This window comes from Macaca thibetana, chromosome 7 (assembly GCF_024542745.1).
Source record: "Macaca thibetana thibetana isolate TM-01 chromosome 7, ASM2454274v1, whole genome shotgun sequence".
NCBI classification, from domain to species: Eukaryota; Metazoa; Chordata; class Mammalia; order Primates; family Cercopithecidae; genus Macaca; species Macaca thibetana.
The window spans coordinates 125,675,043-125,695,874 of record NC_065584.1 but is presented as its reverse complement, the minus strand read 5'-3'; the positions used below and the strand labels follow the sequence as shown (position 1 = coordinate 125,695,874).

Sequence of the window (20,832 nt, the reverse complement as noted above, 5' to 3'; positions counted from 1 at the left end):
TGCAATGCTGCTCTTTATGCACTAAAAAGGTTTATGGAGATGTTTGCATATGCATATCAAGGCACAGCACTTTTCCTTAAACTTATTCACAGAGATCTTTATTCATATGTCTTACTGCTGACCTTCTCCCTACGATGATCCTATTATCCTGCCACTTCCCTTTTTCTAAGATGGTAAAGATAATGAGTGTACTGTGAGCGCCGGTCCCTGGGGCCCACTTTTTCTTTCTCTATACTTTGTCTCTGTGTCTCATTTCTTTTTTTTTTTTTTCACATGAAAGTTTTTAGTTTATTAATCTGCTTGTGAAAAATCCAAAATGGACACAGGTAGCCTTTACTGCAGCACCTTTACTCTTTCGGCTGTGATCCAATCTCCAGCTCACTTTTTGCCAGCACCAACATTGGCCTTTGCAGTCCCCCTGACTTTCTTCATCCTGTTCTTGCGTTCCTTTCGTTGCTTTCTTGAGGTCTTTTTCTTCTCATACAGGCCATGTCCTGCAAGTCTATGTTTGGGTTCATTTTTCTTTGCATAATCCAGGGAGTCATAAATCATGCCAAAGCCAGTTGTCTTGCCACCACCAAAATGAGTTCTGAATCCAAATACAAAGATGACATCCGGTGTGGTCTTGTACATTTTGGCTAGTTTTTCCCGAATTTCTGTCTTAGGCACTGTTGCCTTCCCGGGGTGAAGGACGTCAATGACCATTTGTTTCCTCTGAAGTAGTCGGTTGGTCATGAACTTTCTAGTGCGGATAGTTACGGTGTCGTTCATGATGGCTGCCTATCCGTCTCATTTGTTTTCTCAGGTCCCACCTAACAAGAAACGCCCACAGGTGTGGAGGGGCAGGCCACCCCTTCACTTTTTGTATTTCTAGTAGAGACGGGTTTTTATCGTGTTGGCCAGGCTGCTCTTGAATTCCTGACCTCAGGTGATCCGCCCGCCTTGGCTTCCCAAAGTGTTGGGATTACAGGCGTGAGCCCCTATGCCCAGCCTAGTTAGCTTTTAGATGGTGGAGACATCTGTCTATGAAAACATAATGAGCCATTTCAGGTTTTCCCAGGTCATCTCCTTTGCCTTATAACCAGGACAAGACTCTGCACATAGCAGGTGTTAAATAAACGCTTACTAAAGAACAGGTCCTGCCCACAATAATAAGCAGGCAGAGTCCAAGCACAAGTTCTCCAGGAGCTCTCCGACATACCTGTAACAGCTCATCACGGGAGATCTTTTCATCTTTATCCAAATCATACAGTCGAAAAGCAACTGTAAGGGAAAAACATAAAGTTAGTCAAAATTCTGTAGTGTGATGCCCCTTCTCAAGGCACTAAATATATAAGACACTAGACAGAAAACTGACAGCCAATTAATCAATTTTCCAAGAACAACTGCCATTACTTATAGGGCTTTTAAAAATTTGTAACACTGAAGAATTGAGAATTGATGAGTTCTTAGGTTAAATGAAGTATGCTCCCTCTTCCAATAAATCAGAAAACTTCATAAAAAGAAAGCCAAATGTCCTTCTTCTTAACCTAGAATGTTAAACAGCCCCCCAACACACCCCTTACGTGGTTCTGCAAGTTAGGTCACCTCACACAAACATCAGTTCTACCAGGTACCACTCAGGGAGAACCAACAACAGGCACCACACAGGCACCATGAGAGCGGCCCACACAAAGCACTGCTTTGGGAAAAGAGCCTCCTGGGCAAAACAGTCTCAAATTTCAAGTAATTCTCTACCACTGGGGAGTCCCGCAGGTAAAGAAATTGAGTTTCAAGTAAATATGATGGCTCAGATGGTCTCCTGGCCTTATCATGTTTCTTTCTCTTTAAGCCTTCTAGAAACTACGATATAGGAGAACTTTGCTTAGGTCCATGAGATAGAAATCAGAAAAGCAAAGTCATTAGATTTCTGCCACTGTTGCTGAAGCGCTACCAACAGAATAGGGTGTTATCTCTGGGTGATTTTATAGGTGTGGTGACAAATCGCCAGCCTGAGGACGTGAATGTCTTGTCCCACAACTGAATTTAGTGTGGTTTTTAGGTTTTGAATCACTTCAAGAATGCCACTAAGATTGTGGGTCTTAAACAGAGTGCTGCAAACCCTTAAAGTCCCAAATCCACTGCTCTAGAGCTATTAAGATCCACGGATTTAGACTCTGTCCTTAGGAACTCACTATCTAGTAGAGGAGAACAACATACACGACTCTCTCGAATACATCCTACTTACATCCTAAGCACTACAACATATCCAAACTGTTGGGGGAACAAAGTGTATGGCGGACGTGGCTTTCTGGTGGAGCTGGGGAAACATCAAGGAGAGGTAACATTTGAACAAGGCCCTGAAAGACAAACTGAAATGTGCCAAGGCGTGGCCATTCCAGGCAGAGCTATTATTAGGCACAAAGGCATAAGAACATGGATTAATATCTACCGGTTTAAGTATCATTCCCCTCCAAAATAAAAGGGTGAGTCCACTGAAAGATGACATAAAAGTAATTTTAAAATCTAATTTACTCCTTGTAAGGTATGTATCAGAATTCCAGAGAAAGGAAGAAGCTAGGAGAGACTTCTGATATATATATTTTTTCTGTTCTGTTTAATGTGGTTGATTAATTTTATTTTTATTTATTTATTTTTTCAGACAGGGTCCTGCTCTGCCTCCCAGGCTGGGTGCAGCAGCACAATCATGACTCACTACAGCCTGAACCTCCCAGGCTCAAAGGATCCTCTCACCTCAGCCTCCAGAGTAGTGGGAACCACAGACACCACGCCTGGCTAATTTTTTAAAATTTTTGTAGAGCTACGGTATCACTATGTTGCCCAGGCTGGTGAAAGGTACAAGGTTTTTGTCTAGATAAATCGATTTTTTTTTGAGATGGAGTCTTGCTCTTTTGCCCAGTCTGGAGTGCAGTGGCATGATCTCGGTTCACTGCAACCTCCGCCTCCCAGGTTCAAGCAATTCTCCTGCCTCAGCCTCCTGAGGAGCTGGGATTAAGGCACGCGCCACCACGCCTGGCTAATTTTTGCATTTTTAGTAGAGATGGGGTTTCACCATGTTGGCCAGGATCGTCTCAATCTCTTGACCTTGTGATCCACCCCCCTCAGTCTCCCAAAGTCCTGGGATTACAGGCGTGAGCCACCGCGCCCGGACAGCTGGTCTTGAACACCTGGGCTCAAGCAATCCTCCTGCCTCAGTCTCCCACAGTGCTAGGATTATAGCGGTGAGCCACTGTGCCGGGACCTTTAGCTCAAATTTCAGCTCCTCAGAGAGGCTTTCACCGACCACTCTTTCTAAAATAGTGACATCTCCCCATGCCTTTCTCATCTCATGTATTCACTTCCTTCACAGACCTCGCCACAATAAACCTTGTTTATTCATCCGTCTTCTCTATAGTCTGTCTCTCTTATTAGATCTTAAGTTCTAAGAAAACAAGGGCCTTACCTGATTTATTCATCACTGTATCCTGGGCCTAAAATAGTACCTGGCATGTAGTAGGTGCTCAAACATTTGCTTAATGAAAAACCAAAAGAATGATCTCAGTCAAACCTTTACCTTCCTTTATTTTATTTTATTTTATTTTATTTTATTTTATTTTATTTAAGAGATGGGGTCTCAACTCTGTCGCCCAGGCTGGAGTGCAGTGGTGCAATCATGGCTCACTGCAGCCCCAAACTTCTGGGCTCAAGTGATCCTCCTACCTCAGCCTACTGAGTAGCTAGGAATACAGGTGTGTGCCACCATGCCCAGCTCAATTTTTTTTTTTTTTTTTGGTAGATACTGGGTCTCATTCCGTTGCCCGGGCTACAAACCTTTACCTTTACTTCAATCAATGCTATTGCTTCTTTTTTTTTTTTTCTTTTTGGGAGACGGAGTCTTGCTGTGTCACCCAGGCTGGAGTGCAGTGGCATGATCTCGGCTCACTGAAACCTCTGCCTTCTGGGTTCAAGCGATTTCCCTGTCTTAACCTCCTGAGTAGCTGGGACTACAGGTAGGTGCCACCATGCCCAGCTAATTTTTGTATTTTTAGTAGAGACAGGGTTTCACCATGTTAGCCAGGCTGGTCTCAAACTCCTGACCTCAGGCAATCCGCCCACCTTGTCCTCCCAAAGTGTTGGGATTACACGCATGAGCCACCATGCCTGGCTGCTTCTTTTTTTTTTTTTATTGTGGTAAAATATACATAAAATTTATCAGTTAAACCTTTTCTACAGGTACAGTTCTGTGGCATTAAGTACTTTCACACTGTTGTGCAAGCATCACCACCATCCATCCCCCCATAACTTCTGCATCTTCACCAGCAGAAAATGTACCCTTTTAACAACAACTCCATTACCATCACCACCACCATCCCCCAGCCCTGGGCAACCACTGTTCTACTTTGTGTCTCTACAAATTTGACCACTCTGGAAACCTCACATAAGAGGAATCATACAATATTTGTCCTTTATATCCACTTTATTTCACTCAGCAAAATGTCTTCAAGATTCATCCATGTTGTACCATGTGCCAGAATTTCCTTTTTTTTTTGAGATGGAGTCTTGCTCTGTCACCCAGGTTAGAGTGCAGTGGTGTGATCTCAGCTCACTGCAACTTCCGCCTCCCGGGTTCAAGCAATTCTCCTGCCTCAGTCTCCCGAGTAGCTAGGATTACACACATCCACCACCGCGCCAGGCTCATTTTTGTATTTTTAGTAGAGATGGGATTTCACCATATTGGCCAGGCTAGTCTCGAACTCCTGATCTCATGATCCAACCGCCTCGGCCTCCCAAAGTGTTGTGATTACAGGCGTGAGCCACCGAGCCTGGCCTCAGAATTTTCTATTTTAATACAGACTAATATTCCATTGTATGTGTACCCAACATTTTATTTATCCATTGATCTGTCGATGGATACTAGGATTGCTTCTACCTTTTGGATTCTATGAATAATGCTGCTATTTCTTCCTGGCTACTCTCCCAAGCTCTACTCCACCTATACTCCTCAACACCCAAAAAAATATTCTAATGTAGACTCTACTTTCCACATCATTATGTTTTATAAAAACTTAAACCATTTAAGAAGACAATTAGAATGTGGGAAGGAAAACCTGTAGACCTCTAGAATTCTCTCTTACTTACCATGCCCTGGGCATTCTAAGATGAATTTTACTTTTCACTTTTTTTTTTTTTTTAACACTATCCACCTGTACATAGGGCTATATCTTTTACACAAAGCATTATTATTATTATTACTATTATTAGAGATGGAGTTTCACTCTTATTGCCCAGTCTGGAGTGCAACAGCGTGATCTTGGCTCACTGTAACATCTGCCTCCCAGGTTCAAGCAATTCTCCTGCCTCAGCCTCCCGAGTAGCTGGGATTACAGGCATGCGCCACCATGCCTGGCTAATTTTGTATTTTTAGAAGAGACATGGTTTCACAATGTTGGTCAGGCTGGTCTCGTACTCCTGACCTCAGGTGATTCACCCGCCTCAGCCTCCCAAAGTGCTGGGATTACAGGCATGAGCCACTGCGCCTGGCCTACACAAAGCATTATAACGTCACCAGTTCAAAGAGGAAAGCAATAAGGTACCACTTCTAGGAGACAAACAGAAGAGCAGAGTGGCACTGTATGTACGTGGGCCTGTGCCTACATGGGTATAGTTGAGCCTTGCTGATTGTGATTAAAATTCTCTCACTGTGGCATAAAAAAGAAATAGGACAAAGTGTGTTCTCAGAGTTCCTGAAGACAGTATTCTATGCAAAGGATAACCCATAATAAAATTTGGTTCCACTCCTCTGTAAACCCACATTTCTTTTTTTCTTTTTTTTTTTTTGAGATGGAGTCTTGCTCTGTTGCCCAGGCTGGACAGCGGTGGTGCAATCTCGGCTCACTGCAACCTCCGCCCCCCAGGATCAAACCATTCTCCTGTCTCAGCCTCCCGAGTAACTGGGATTACAGGCGCCCGCCACCACGCCCGGCTAATTTTTTGTATTTTTAGTAGAGACAGGGTTTCACCATGTTGCCCAGACTGGTCTTGAATTCCTGATCTCAAGTGATCCACCCGCCTTGGCCTCCCAAAGTGCTGGGATTACAGGCATGAGCCATCACGCCTGGCCTGTAAACTCACATTTCTAAGTAACACATACCCTTTTTTTTTTTTTTTTTGAGACAGAGTCTTGCTCTATCACCCAGGCAGGAGTGCAATGGCACGATCTCGGCTTACTGCAGCCTCCGCCTCCTGTGTTCAAGCAATTCTCCCGCCTCAGCCTCCTGAGTAGCTGGGATTACAGGCACCCGTCATTATGCCTGGCTAATTTTTTTTTGTATTTTTGTAGAAATGGGGTTTCACTATGTTGGCCAGGCTTGTCTCGAACTCCTGACTCAGGTGATCCGCCTGCCTCAGCCTCCCAAAGTGCTGGGATTACAGGAGTGAGCCACCTCACCCAGCCCACATCCCCTTTCTCTAAGGTAAATGTGTCTCAGTGGCAAATGTGTTGCTAGATATATGACATTCAATTGCTCTCAGTCTACAATAAGAGGCACCATCCTACAGCTTATATAGCCCTGTGGGAACTTCAAAGAGAAGCAACACATTTAGATAGAAACTGAGGACTTCTTGGACTCTTCTAGTCTTTTCTTTGGCCTTAGAATTAGCTTTGGTTTTACTGGTCTAATTACATGTATGTAATCCCTACACCTAGACTGCAACAGAAATCTAATTAATTTTTAGTTTCCTATAAAAGTTAATCCTACAGCCAAGACTAAAGTATGTAATGAAAAAAACAGGCTGGGTATGGAGGCTCATGCCTGTAATCCTAGCACTTCAGGAGGCCAAGGTGGGATGATTGCTCGTGTCCAAGATTTCGAGACCAGTCTGGACAACATAGTGAGACCCTATCCCTAGAAAAAATTAGAAAATAAAAAATTAGCTGGGTGTAGGGCACACGCCTGTGGTGCCAGCAACTTGAGAGGCTGAGGCAAAAGGATCACTTGAGCCAGGAAAGTCAAGGCCATAGTGAACCGTGATCACACCACTGCACTCAGCCTGGGTGACAGAGTGAGACCCTATCTCAAAAAATTAAGCAAAAACAAAATAAAACCAAGCATAACCTGCATAGCACTTTGTTATTATTCTATCTCATCCTGAAGTTTGCCATTTCTGTGGCATTCCAACCTTCTTCCCTAGCAGAACCCCAACCACAGCATCAGGAGGGGAATCTCATTAGCCTAATCTCCTCGGCACTCGGCACTCTCCTGATCTAAACTGACTTATCAAAGTGAGGGGAAGGACTTACATTCCATGCTTGGGAGGAGTGTTGCTCAATTTCAGTCTCGATCTCTCTCTATATATATCTCTCTTCCTCTACTGCCAGATGTGAACAAGAAAAAAAAAAAAGCCCTGTTAACAACTGAGAGCTGTCATGTGACCAAAATACCTTAGGATAAAACAGACTATGAGGATGGCGGAGTAAAGAGAAAAATCCCTAGTGCTTGAAACAGAATCAACCCTCCTGCTGGCCTAACCTGACTTGTAAAGTGAGCTAATATATTTCCTTATTGTTTAAGCCAGCTGAGTCAGCTAAAGGCATCCTAAGACACCGAGTAATGCCCAAATCCACTACTGCTATTTGGAAGATTTTGTTTTGTTTTCTTTTCTTTGTTGAGACAGAGTTTCTGTCACCTAGCTTGAAGTGCAGTGGTGCCATCATGGTTCACTGCAGTCTCGACCTCTCAGGCTCAAGCAATTCTCCCACCTCAGCCTCCCAAGTACCTGGGACCACAGGTGCATGCCACCACACCTGGCTAATTTTTGTATTTTTATTAGAGACAGTGTTTTACCATGTTGCCCAGGCTGGTCTCAAACTCCTGGGCTCAAGTGATCCACCTACCTTGGCCTCCCAAAGTGCTGGGATTACAGGCATGAGTCACTGCGCTCAGCTTTCAGTCAGTTTTAATACAACTGCAATTTCAACTTGTATTGAATAAAAAGAGAACTTTAATTTCAATTTCCTGGAGAAGTGTTGTAAGGAATTGGGCAATATTATACACGAACCAGTAAGGGCAGAAGGGAAAGCAAACAAGTATTAAAGGAAAAGGGGCATGAGACATGGGTATAAAAATTAAATCTTGCACTATATCCAGCTGTCCCCCACTACTTAAGTCATATCCAGTGTCTATCAAATTCTAAGATGAGTTGAGGATTATCATTATTCCTTAAAGGTGGGGCCTGGATCTTGTTCACTATTGCCACGCTAGCACTTAACACAGTGCCTGGCACACCTCCACACCTGCTCATTGAGTAGGTGCTCAATGAATTACAATGATACCAGGTAACACTTATTAAGTACCTAGTATATGTCAGGCACTATCTGAAGCACTTGACATTTATTAACTCATTTAATCCTCACAACAATCCAATGCGGAACCCCTTAGAATCCTATTTGACAGAAGAGAAAAGTGAAGCCCAAAGAGGTTAAGTACCTTGCCCAAAGTCACACGGCCAAAAAAGAGTAGACTAGTATTTAATCTTGGCCAGTTTAGCTCCAGAGTCTGAGGTCTTAACCAGTATGCTCTTGTAAATGCTTGTTCAAATAATGAGTGAGTACATACATGACTTTTAAGAAATGAAAAGCAAGTATTTTAAGCCAGAAGACTTTAGCTCCTTACAGTGCAGTTTGTTGCTTCGGCTGTTGAGTGGTTCGGGTCCATTCACATCTTTGCTCTTTTCATTATCCTCAATGGGGCGGAAATGAGCCAAAGTTCGCATGAATCCACGGAAGTTTACCTGGTCCTCTCTGATTGTGAAATATACCAAACAGAACACCATGTCAATCACGGTGATTATTTCTTACAAATTAAATATACTGGCAAAAGCTTTAGCTACGGTAGCCTGAAAGTTCATTTAATGAGGTTTCTTTCCATGTGCACGGTACTTCGGGGCTCACAGTACCATATCATTTAAGCCTCACCCCAACCTTGTAAGGCAGGTGCTATTACTCCCACTACTACTCCCACTTGATAAATGATTTAACCAGACTTAGGTAACAGGACTTATCAGGGTTACAGTTATCTATTGAATTTACTTGCATCTCTTTTCCAAAAAACGAATGTAGAGTAGTGCCAGCACCATAAAAGAGAGCCAAAACTTGAACTCTTTGCTTTGAACTCTGTTAAGTCATTTCAACCCAGTGACTCCTCAGCCACCTCCCACATCTCCCCTGCAGTAATGTATACCAAGGGATATTTTAAAATTAAGGCACATTATGGAAAGGCTGCTTTTAAAATAAAGTTTATTTAATTTTTAATTTTTTTTATTTATTTATATATTTATTTATTTTGAGACAGAGTCTTGCTCTGTCGCCCAGGCTGGACTGCAGTGGCACTATCTCAGCTCACCTCTGCCTCCCGGATTCAAGCAATTCTCTTGCCTTAGCCTCCCGAGTTAGCTGGGACTACAGGTGCATGCCAACATGCCTGGCCAATTTTTTTTTCTTTTTCTTTCTTTTTTGAGAAGGAGTTTCGCTCTTGTTGCCCAGGTTGGAATGCAATGGCACGATCTCAGCTCACTGCAACCTCCGCCTCCCTGGTTCAAGCAATTCTCCTACCTCAGCCTTGCGAGTAGCTGGGATTACAGGCATGCGTCACCACGTTTGGCTAATTTTGTATTTTTAGTAGAGACATGGTTTCTCCATGTTGGTCAGGCTAGTCTCGAACTCCCAACCTCAGGTGATCCGCCCACCTCGGCCTCTCAAAGTGCTGGGATTACAGGTGTGCGCCCGACCTAATTTTTTGTATTTTTAGTTGAGATGGGGTTTTACCATGTTAGCCAGGATAGTCTCGATCTCCTGATCTCGTGATCTGCCTCGTGATCTCGGCCTCCCAAAGTACTAGGATTACAGGCGTGAGCCACCATGCCTGGCCAAGTTTATTTAATTATAAAAGCAAAAATATCTTTGAAAATGTGGAAAAAAGAGAAGTAGATACAAAAACACTGATCCAAGTTCTACCAATTACAACCATAGTTAATATAAATATATTTTCTGGCTGGGCACAGTGGCTCACGCCTGTAATCCTAACACTTTGGGAGGCTGAGGCAGGCAGATCACTTAAGGCCAGAAGTTGAGACCAGCCTGGCCAACATGGTAAAACCCTGTCTCTACTAAAAATACAAAAAAATTAGCTGGGCGTGGTAGTGGGTGCCTGTAATCCCAGCTACTCGGGAGGGTGAAGCATGAGAATCACTTGAAACTGGGAAGCGGAGGCTGCGGTGAGCCAAGACTGCACCACTGCACTCCAGCCTGGGTGACAGAGCAAGACTATGTCAAAAAAAAAAAAAGGAAAGAAAAGGAAAGGAAAGGGAAAGAAAAAGGAAGGAAAAGGAAAAGAAAAGGAAGGGAGGGAAGGAGAGAGGGAGGGAGGGAGGGAGGGAGGGAGGGAGGGAAGGAAGGAAGGAAGGAAGGAAGGAAGGAAGGAAGGAAGGAAGGAAGGAAGGAAGGAAGGAAGGAAAGAGGGAATCAATCAACCAATCAATCAGTCAGCCAGGCGCCGTGGCTCACGCTTATACTCCCAGTTATTTGGGAGGCTGAGGTGGGAGAATCACTTGAACACAGGAGGCAGAGGTTGCGTGAGCCGAGACTGTGCCACTGTACTCCAGCCTGGGTGACGGTGCAAGACTCCCCCATATATATATGAATGCATTTTCTTCTAGTAACTTTTCTATGCTTTTTAGATAACTGTATTATGTAACTTAGTATCCTGCCTTCTTTTAACTTTTAAGCATTTCTCCAATCAATATAAATACTTTGAAACATTTAAAACATATGCATAATTCTGTGGACACATTATGATTTTATTTTTCCCTCATAATTGGATATTTTTTCTCTAAATAATCTTTTAGGCAGGGCACAGTGGCTCACGTCTATAATCCCAGCACTCTGAGAGCCACGGAGGGTGGATCACCTCAGGTCAGGAGTTCAAGACCAGCCTGGCCAACATGGTGAAACCCCGTCTCTACTAAAAATACAAAAATTAGCTGGGGCCTATAATCCCAACTACTCAAGAGCCTGAGGCACAAGAATTGCTTGAACCAGAGATGGAGGTTGCAATGAGCCAAGATCGCACCACTACACTCCAGCCTGGGTGACAGAGGGAGATTCTGTCTCAAAAAAGAATGATTTTGCCGGGCGTGGTGGCTCACGCCTGTAATTCCAGCACTTTGGGAGGCTGAGGCGGGTGGATCACAAGGTCAGGAGACCATCCTGACTAACACAGTGAAACCCTGCCTCTACTAAAAATACAAAAAATTAACTGGGCATGGTGGCGGGCGCCTGTAGTCCCAGCTACTCGGGAGGCTGAGGCAGAAGAATGGCGTGAACCCAGGAGGCAGAGCTTGCAGTGAGCCCAGATCACACCACTGCACTCCAGCCTGGGCGACAGGGTGAGACTTCGTCTCAAAAAAAAAAAAAAAAAAAAAAAAGATTTGAAAGACCTAGACTTCTTGTGTATAAAGCCTTCTTGGTACTTAAGCTTAGAGAAAATCTTTTTATTGTGCCACAGGCTAATCAACTACCCTGTAAGAAATAATTCTCAAAATTTGAATGAAGAATATTCTTTAATATTAAAAAAGAATGCCCCATGTGACATAATATCATTTATTTATCTAAGGCAGATGGCCTGGTTCCTGTGGTTACCTAAAAAAAACCCCACTCTGTAACCCACCAAACAGCTGAGGTATGTAGCGTCTCTTCTGTGCTCTATAGACACTCAGTTTATAAGGCCTTCTAAAGGCAGAGTTCAAAGGCTAGCCTGTGAGCCATCTGCACTCAAAAGAATGACCTTGGCTGGGCGCGGTGGCTCATGCCTGTAATCCCAGCACTTTGGGAGGCCGAGGCAGGTGGATCACCTGAGGTCAAGAGTTTGAGACCAGCCTGGTCAACATGGTGAAACCTCGTCTCTACTTAGCCGGGCGTGGTGGCATGCGCCTGTAGTCCCAGCTACTTGGCGAGGCTGAGGCAGAAGAATCGCTTGAACCCAGGAGGCAGAGGTTGCAGTGAGCCAAGATCACGCCACTGCACGCCAGCCTGGGCAATAGAGGGAGACTCCGTCTCAAAAAAACAAACAAAACAAAACAAAGCAAAAAAAAGAATGATCTTTTGGTTCTTCAATGTATCTATACTGCTGATGGACCAGGATCTGGTAAAAAATGTCAGATCTGAGGAATCAAGTAACGTGGAGTAAAATTTAAATCATATGCTAGAAAAAACACATTAATGAGTATTGCTAGCATAAAGTTTCTGGGTAAAAGGGAATTAAATAAACATAGTCCACTTTCAAATCTCACTCTTTTTAAAAAAAAAAAAGCCCCCATGTGCATATGCCTAGGGAAGAAAGAAAAACCCAGAAGCCAAATACATCTATATGATTAGCGCAAGAAGCAGTCACGGCTTGCTAAGAGCCAAGCAGTGCAGCCCAGTACAGCCCTCCACTTCCTCATATGCACTCTGTCCCACTTCCTTAGCAGTAGATTCGTGGACAGAATGACAGGTGATACTGTAGTCACAGCAAATGTAGTTTAGCTTTACAAAACAGCTTCCCACAAGCTGCTGCTTCAAGTAATCAATGGTGACTAAAGAATTCTGAAAAAAAGTTGGCAAAGTGACTCTCCTGGGTTTACTTTTCATTGCAAAAGGTTTGGATACAAAGCATAGCTGTGAAAGTTATCTCTGGATAGGGTTCAATGCTTTGCAGGGGTAAAAGAGGAAGCAGAAAAAAGGAAGAATTCAGCATACAAACCACACCTGAAACAAACAGGGCAGTTCAAGGAGAGAGAAAGCGAGAAAATGAAAGAGGGCATAAGATTCCTTGTAGTCAACATGATTTGATTCCCGTCTTTACATGAACTAACTGCCCGACCTCATTCGCCTTCTGACTTTCACTCACATTTACTGAATGCCCAACCCTCTCAACTAGCAAATTCCTTTGCTCTCAATTTAAAGTTCTAAAATTTCCTCCAGGCATTTTATCTGACAGTATCCTCATTGACAGTCTCATTAAAAACTGGCACCCATATAATATTTTGAAGTCCTGTGGGTCATAGACTATCCATATGAACTAGGAATAGATTGTTTAGGAAATTACTTAAAACAAGCTTATATGTAAGCTTTATTGATGAAAAGGTACCTAATCGAATCAGTAAATATTTACTCACTACTCTGAAAGCAGCGTATTAGGTAGTGAAGCATATCAAAAGACTAGTTTCACACTAGAAAACCCCACATTAAGAACAATCTACTTTACAAAGTGTGTGTGTTATGAGAACTATATGTTTATTCAGTATCACAAAAGTAAAATAAAGGTTAGGGAAATGTTCCAGATTAAAGGAGGCTAAAGAGACTTGGCAAGTGACCCAGACTAGATCCTGTACCGGAGGTGGGGAAGTGCTAGAAAACAGATTATTAGATGACAAAATTGGAATATGAATATAAATTAGAATAAACTAGATAATACGTTAATACAACAGAGTAATAGATTAGATAAGAGGATTGTATCAATGTAAGTTTACTGAAGTAGAAACTATACTATGGATATGTAAAAGAATGTCCCTATTCTTAGCAAACACACACTGGTGCATTCAGAGGTAAAGCCTCATAACTATGCAACTTACCCTGAAATAGTTCAGAAATACAATTATGTGAACACGCATACACAAAAAAATTACATAAGTATATATATGTGTATATACCTACATGTATATATGTGTATGTATGTACGTACATGCATGTATGTATATATATACACGCACACATACAGTATGTGTAGATAGAAAGAGGGGGAAAGAGAGAGGGAAAAAGTGTCTGCAAGAGAGGGTCTGTAGAGCAAGCACGGGTACATAAGCTGCGCTGTTCAATATTGCAGTCACTTGTCACATCTGGTTATGTGCACTGGAAACATGGTCAGTCTGACCTGATATGTGTAAGTGTAAATTACACACTGGATTTCAAAAATTTACTATGAAAAAATGTAGGCTGGGCGTGGTGGCTCACGCCAGTAATCCCAGCACTTTGGGAGGCTGAGGCAGGCTGATCACCTGAGGTCAGGAGCTCAAGACCAGCCTGGCCAAACCCTGTCTCTACTGAAAATACAAAAATTAGCCGGGTATGGTGGCATGTGGCAGTAATCTCAGCTACCATGGAGGCTGAGGCTGGAGAATCGCTTGAACCTGGGAGGCGGAGGTTGCAGTGAGCCGAGATGGCACCACTGCACTCCAACGTGGGCACCGAGCAAGACTCTGTCTCAAAACAAAAACAAAACAAAACAAAAAAAGTAAAGTATCTCAGTTATTTTTAATATTGATTATATATTGAAATTGTATGTGTATATATACATATATATATTTTTTTGAGACAGAGTCTCACTCTGTCGCCCAGGCTGGAGTGCAGCGGCGCGATCTCGGCTTACTGCAAGCTCTGCCTCCCAGGTTCACGCCATTCTCCTGCCTCAGCCTCCTGAGTAGTTGGGACTACAAGTGCCCGCCACCACGCCCGGCTAATTTTTTGTATTTTTAGTAGAGACGGGGTTTCACCATGTTAGCCAGGATGATCTCGATCTCCTGACCTCGTGATCTGCCTGCCTCGGCCTCCCAAAGTGCTGGCATTACAGGCGTGAGCTACCACACCTGGCCTGAAATAATATTTTTAATATATTAAATAAAATATATATTACCAAAGTTAACTTATTTTTACTTTTTTTTTTTTTTTGAGACGTAGTCTTGCTCCATCACCCAGGCTAGAGGGCAGTGGCACCATCTCAGCTCACTGCAAGCTCCGCCTCCCAGGTTCACGCTATTCTCCTGCCTCAGCCTCCTGAGTAGCTGGGACTACAGGCGCCCACCACTACACCTGGCTAATTTTTTGTATTTTTAGTAGAGACAGGGTTTCACCATGTTAGCCAGGATGGTCTCGATCTCCTGACCTTGTGATCCGCCCGCCTTGGCCTCCCAAAGTGCTGGGATTACAGGCGTGAGCCACCACGCCCGGCCAACTTATTTTTACTTTTTTTTTTTTTGAGACGGAGTCTCGCTCTGTCGCCCAGGCTGGAGTGCAGTGGCCGGATCTCAGCTCACTGCAAGCTCCGCCTCCCGGGTTTACGCCATTCTCCTGCCTCAGCCTCCCGAGTAGCTGGGACTATAGGCGCCTGCCACCTCGCCCGGCTAGTTTTTTGTATTTTTTTAGTAGAGACAGGGTTTCACCGTGTTAGCTAGGATGGGATGGTCTCGATCTCCTGACCTCGTGATCCGCCCGTCTCGGCCTCCCAAAGTGCTGGGATTACAGGCTTGAGCCACCGCGCCCGGCCTATTTTTACTTTTTAAATGTGGTTACTAGAAAATGTAAAATTACATGTGTGGCTTGCATTATATTTTAATGGGTTGCTACTAAGAGAGAGAGCACACAAATGAGGCAAAATGTTAACAATATAACAATAGATGCATCAGGGCAATAGATATACAAGTATTCTTTGAATTACTTTTAACTTTTGCAACTTTCTTGTAAATTTGAAATTACTTCCAAATAAACATTTTTTAAAAGTCTAGTTTTACATCAATGATAAGCATAAAGACAGAATTTTGAAGACAGGCTCATATATCAATTTGAAGTTTAAAACACACAGGAGGGTAGAATAGAAGAGATATTCTAGAAATGACAAAATTAGAAATGCCCAATATAATCGGGGGTATCACAGTCTGAGATGGCACAATCAATATCACTATTCCAGATTAGCAAATAATTTAGGTTGTGATAGCCTCAGGAAGGAAGTCCAACAACTGTACTGACTCACCCCTCTGGAAAGAAGGCATTGATGATCCGGTCCCCCAGTGGGTTGATGGCAAGTTCTGGAATCCTCTGGAAATCTTCCCGGCTGCCAAGAGAATCACCTTGAGTTAGATAGAGATCATTGCCCTTAGCATGAACTCCCTAAGTCAGGAGTGTAACCTAGCAAGAATATTACCTCCTGGAATTTACTTCTGTGGCAAATTATACCAAATAACTGCAAAGAATAGCACTTTAATAGCTGCCAAGTGTTTCTTGCAACAACTCAGTAGTGGAAGGAGCCAGATTTGACTATGCCACATTCCAGTGAATTCAGCACACAGGTTACGTCAATAAGCCAACTGATGGACAAATACTAATCTGTCCCTTAGTAAATGATTCCTTGAACATTAGCATTTCGTACCTAGTTATTAAGTTTGGAAAGTGAACAGCAAATGGAAAGTATCAAATACTGCAGAACTTGAATATGGGGACAAACAGAGGGATTTCCATATCCTTGTTAAGATTTTTAGGCACTTACAAAATGCAAGGAATTCTTAGGTGCTATTTACATGCAAGGAAAGAATGTGACAACCAATTGATTCCTTATTCTGACTCTAGCTTTTTCTCCATTTCCATTTTCTGTGGACTAGGACTACAGAAGTATTTAACCCTCAAACATGACATGAGCAGTCATCCTTACATGACTCAGGTGAGGTTATACCAAAGCAAATATTGTCAGCTACCATTCATTGCATACACATCATGTGCTGCTCTAACTGTTTACATACATTATCTCATTTCTTTTTTTTTTTTTTTTTTTTGAGACGGAGTCTCGCTCTGTCGCCCAGGCTGGAGTGCAGTGGCCGGATCTCAGCTCACTGCAAGCTCCGCCTCCCGGGTTCACGCCATTCTCCTGCCTCAGCCTCCAGTAGCTGGGACTATAGGCGCCCGCCACCTCGCCCGGCTAGTTTTTTGTATTTTTCAGTAGAGACGGGGTTACACCGTGTTAGCCAGGATGGTCTCGATCTCCTGACCTCGTGATCCGCCCGTCTCGGCCTCCCAAAGTGCTGGGATTACAGGCGTGAGCCACCGCGCCCCGGCCATCTCATTTCTTCATGCCCATGTTTTATGTATACCCTTTTAAAGCTGAGGAAATTGAGAGTCAGGAAGATAAAGTAACTTACCCAAAGCCACACTACTCCTAAGTAGCAGAACTGTGATTTAAATCTGAGTCAAAGTATGTGTTATTTTTCTAAAAACCACATTTCTTTCCTATATTGAATTTTTTTTGAGACAGAGTCTTGCTCAGTCGTCCAAGCTGGAATGCAACGGCATGGTCTTGGCTCGCTGCCACCTCCACTTCCCAGGTTCAAGCAATTTTCCTGCCTCAGTCTCCCAAGTAGCTGGGATTACAGGCACCTGCGATCACACCTGGCTAGTTTTTTGTACATTTAGTAGAGACGCAGTTTCACTATGTTGGCCAGGCTGGTCTTGAACTCCTGACCTCAGGTGATCTGCCGGCCTCGGCCTCCCAAAGTGCTGGGTGGGATTACAGGCCTGAGCCACAGTGCCCAGCCCTAATACTGAACCTTTTCAATGAAAGTTACTCTCCCCAAGATTTTTCTTTCTTTTTGTTTTTTTTTTTGTTTTTGAGACGGAGTTTCGCTCTTGTTGCCCAGGCCGGAGTGCAGTGGCCAGATCTCAGCTCACTGCAAGCTCCGCCTCCCGGGTTCACGCCATTCTCCTGCCTCAGCCTCCCGAGTAGCTGGGACTACAGGCGCCCGCCACCTCGCCCGGCTAGTTTTTTGTATTTTTTTAGTAGAGACGGGGTTTCACCGGGTTAGCCAGGATGGTCTCGATCTCCTGACCTTGTGATCCACCCGTCTCGGCCTCTCCAAAGTGCTGGGATTACAGGCTTGAGCCACCGCGCCCGGCCTCTTTTTTTTTTTTTTGTTTTTGAGACGGAGTTTCGCTCTTGTTGCCCAGGCCGGAGTGCAGTGGCGCAATCTCTCCACTCACTGCAACCTCCACCTCCTGGGTTCAAGCGATTCTACTGCTTCAGTCTCCCAAGTAGCTGGCATTACAGGCGGGCGCCACCACACCTGGGTAATTTTTGTATTTTTAGTAGAGGTGGAGTTTCACCATCTTGGCCAGGCTGGTCTTGAACTCCTGACCTCAGGTGATCCACCCGCCTCAGCCTCCCAAAGTCCTGGGATTATAGGTGTGAACCACCGTGCCCAGCCTCCAAGTTTTTCAATAAGTACTTTTTAAAAACTTTATTTGGTTGTTTTCTGGGCCAAGAATACAAAGCTGTCTACAACTTACCTGTGCTGTAGTCTTCAAAAATATCAATGTCATGGAGGACAAAGAAAAGCAGAGGATTGTTCCAGATCAAGGGGGGCTAAAGAAACATACAACAAAACCCAACACATGATCCTGGACTAGGAAAACACCTGCTATAAAGGACATTACCGGGTAATACGTGAAAATGAAGCATGGACTATATAAAATATGGAATATTACATAACGGTACTGTTTCAAAACGTAACTTTCTTGAGTTCGATCTGAGAATGTCCTTTTTATAGGAAATAAACAGTGAAGTATGTGACAATTGGTGAATCTGGGTATCAGAGTAAAAGTTATCTTGTATTGTTCTTGTAACTTTTCTTCAAGTTTAAAATTATTTCCAGATAAAAAGTTAAAAAAAAAAGATTATAAACTTGAATAGATTTTACTCCTGCCTTCAAGAAGTTTACTTGCAGAGAGATAAAATGTATATCTCCACCCTCTTTGTAACATAAGCTAGCAAAGACGGAAGATAATAAAATACTCCTGCTGTACCCAGGAGACTTCACACTCTTTTCTTCTTGTGGTTTAACGTTTACATGGTGCTTAATTAATTCAGCAAGCTCATCTCCACCACATTTGGTGACACAGGTAGAAACTGACGTGGTGGACTGAACACAAAGCTCTGGAACAATCATCCTGGATTCTAGTCTTTTCTTGACCATTTAGGGTAATAATTTTATATCAATGAATAAACCAGAAGAAGTTGTTCATAAGATAACTGGATTGCTTAAGATGATGAAAGAGAAAATTACCGAGGTCCTGATTATTTAATTCAACAAACATGTACAAAGCTTTTATTACATAATTTGTTCTGTAATACAAAGTCTACACTATCATCAAAATGTAGCTCCTCTTGTCTGACAGAGGTCAAGAAACAATAACTACTCCCTTTTAAAGTAAGACTAAGGCTGATTTGAATTGCATGGCCACATACCTCAGTTTAATGTCTAACAAGCTTAAGAAACTTTAGCTGGGAAGAGGCAGTTTAAAAACCAAGTCTAGTATCAAGTGGTGATGCACAACCTAGCCTGAACTTCAGTCTCAATAAGGAAGTGTACACTTGGCCCTCCGATGTCAATAAGGACCTGTCCTTTAATACTATCTAACTCTAGTCTTAGAATTTAGATTGTATACATAATGTAGTTCCAGTCACTCAGATCAAGGAGAATATTGCTAAAAGTATTAAAGTTAAAAAGAAAGAGGGCTGCACATGGCAGCTCAGCCTATAATCCCAGCACATTTGGAGGCCAAGGCGGAAGAACTGCTTAAGGCTAGCAGTTCCAGACCAGCCTGGGCAACAGAGCAAGACCACATCTCTAAAAAATTTAAAAAAACAAAAAATTAGCCGGGCATGGTGGAACGTGCCTGTAGTCCCAGCTACTTGGGAAGCTGAAGCGGGAGGACTGTTTGAGCCTAGAAGGTCAAGGTTGCAAGGAGCGATGATAACATCACTGCCTTCTAGCCTGGGTGACAGAGTGAGACCCTGTTTCAAAACAGAAAAAAACAAAACAAAACAGAAAGAGTATAAAAAATAATTTGTCAACTGTTAAATAAACAATATACAAACAAGTTATTATTACTGGTTGCTTTATAGTAGAATGGAGATCTGGGCAGTTTCTCTAAAACTTAGCTTCTCAAATTTGCCCATCAACATAAACCTAATAGAAAAAAATAAATACTCCAAAGTGACCTAAACACCACAAGCATAAGATCCATCTGAAAATAGATTTGTGTGGATTCACTGAAAAACATACCAACATTATGTTCTGCCTCATGGTATACCTAGGAAAACCTTCTTTGAAGATTTTTTGAGAAAAAGACAGTATCACTGGTAGTAGTCAATTCTGAGAACAGAGCCATGTACAATGGCATTCTTTGTGGCCAACAAATTTCCAATGGGGAGTGGTTTTCCAGACATTCAAGGGCATAGGGATGCTCAGAAAAACCAGAGTTTTGAGACTGTTAGTAACCAGACATGCCATCCCTCTACACTGCTTGCCTTCACTGCACAAGTCCCTTCTCTTACAGAGATTCAGCCTCACAGGTAACTTCTATCTCAAGCACCCACAGGTTGTTGCTTTAGTTGACTTGTACATAATGAGGAGATTAAAATCTGTTAATAGGACATACCCACTGGAAAACACATTCAATTAGAAAACACAGCTTTCTAGGCTGGGCACGGTGGCTCATGCCTGTAATTCCAGCACTTTGGGAGGTGGAGGCGGGTGGATAATGAGGTCAGAAGTTCAAGACCAGCCTGGCCAAAATGGTGAAACCCCGTCTCTACTAAAAATACAAAAATCAGATGGGCGTGGTGGCGGGTGCCTGTAATCCCAGCTACTCGGGAGGCCGAGGCAGAGAATTGCTTGAACCCGGGAGGCGGAGGTTGCAGTCAGCCAAGACAGCACCACTGCACTCCAGCCTGGGAAACAGAGTGAGACTCTGTCTCAAAAAAAAAAAGAAAACACAGCTTTCCATATTTAAGTAGTATGAGAGGTTAATCATATGGTACAACATATTTATTAACACTGAAATGACAAAAATTTCCATTAGCTAAAGCATTTAATCCGTATTTTTAAATTAAATGGATAAGATGGCCAGGTGCAGTGGCTCACGCCTGTAATCCCAGCACTTTGGGAGGCCAAGGCAGGCAGATCGCCTGAGGTTAGGAGTTTGAGACCAGTCTGACC

At 43.2% G+C, this 20,832-nt stretch overlaps 2 protein-coding genes across 2 annotated transcripts in view; both read right to left on the bottom strand.

Annotated features, from left to right (window-relative positions):
* The window catches only part of CHP1 (calcineurin like EF-hand protein 1), a 54,073-nt gene that overhangs the window by 11,093 nt on the left and 22,148 nt on the right, over window positions 1-20,832 (bottom strand). The window contains exons 3-5 of the mRNA XM_050799586.1: window positions 15,819-15,899; window positions 8,652-8,779; window positions 1,202-1,263 (exon numbers count right to left, since the gene is read on the bottom strand). Coding sequence (XP_050655543.1) covers window positions 1,202-1,263; window positions 8,652-8,779; window positions 15,819-15,899 — 271 coding nt within the window. The remainder of the gene's footprint in view (window positions 1-1,201; window positions 1,264-8,651; window positions 8,780-15,818; window positions 15,900-20,832) is intronic.
* On the bottom strand, window positions 278-822 carry LOC126959887 (40S ribosomal protein S24-like). The gene has a single exon (XM_050799601.1). It carries the CDS (start codon window positions 769-771, stop codon window positions 379-381), a length of 393 nt encoding a protein of 130 aa, XP_050655558.1. The 5' UTR covers window positions 772-822; the 3' UTR covers window positions 278-378.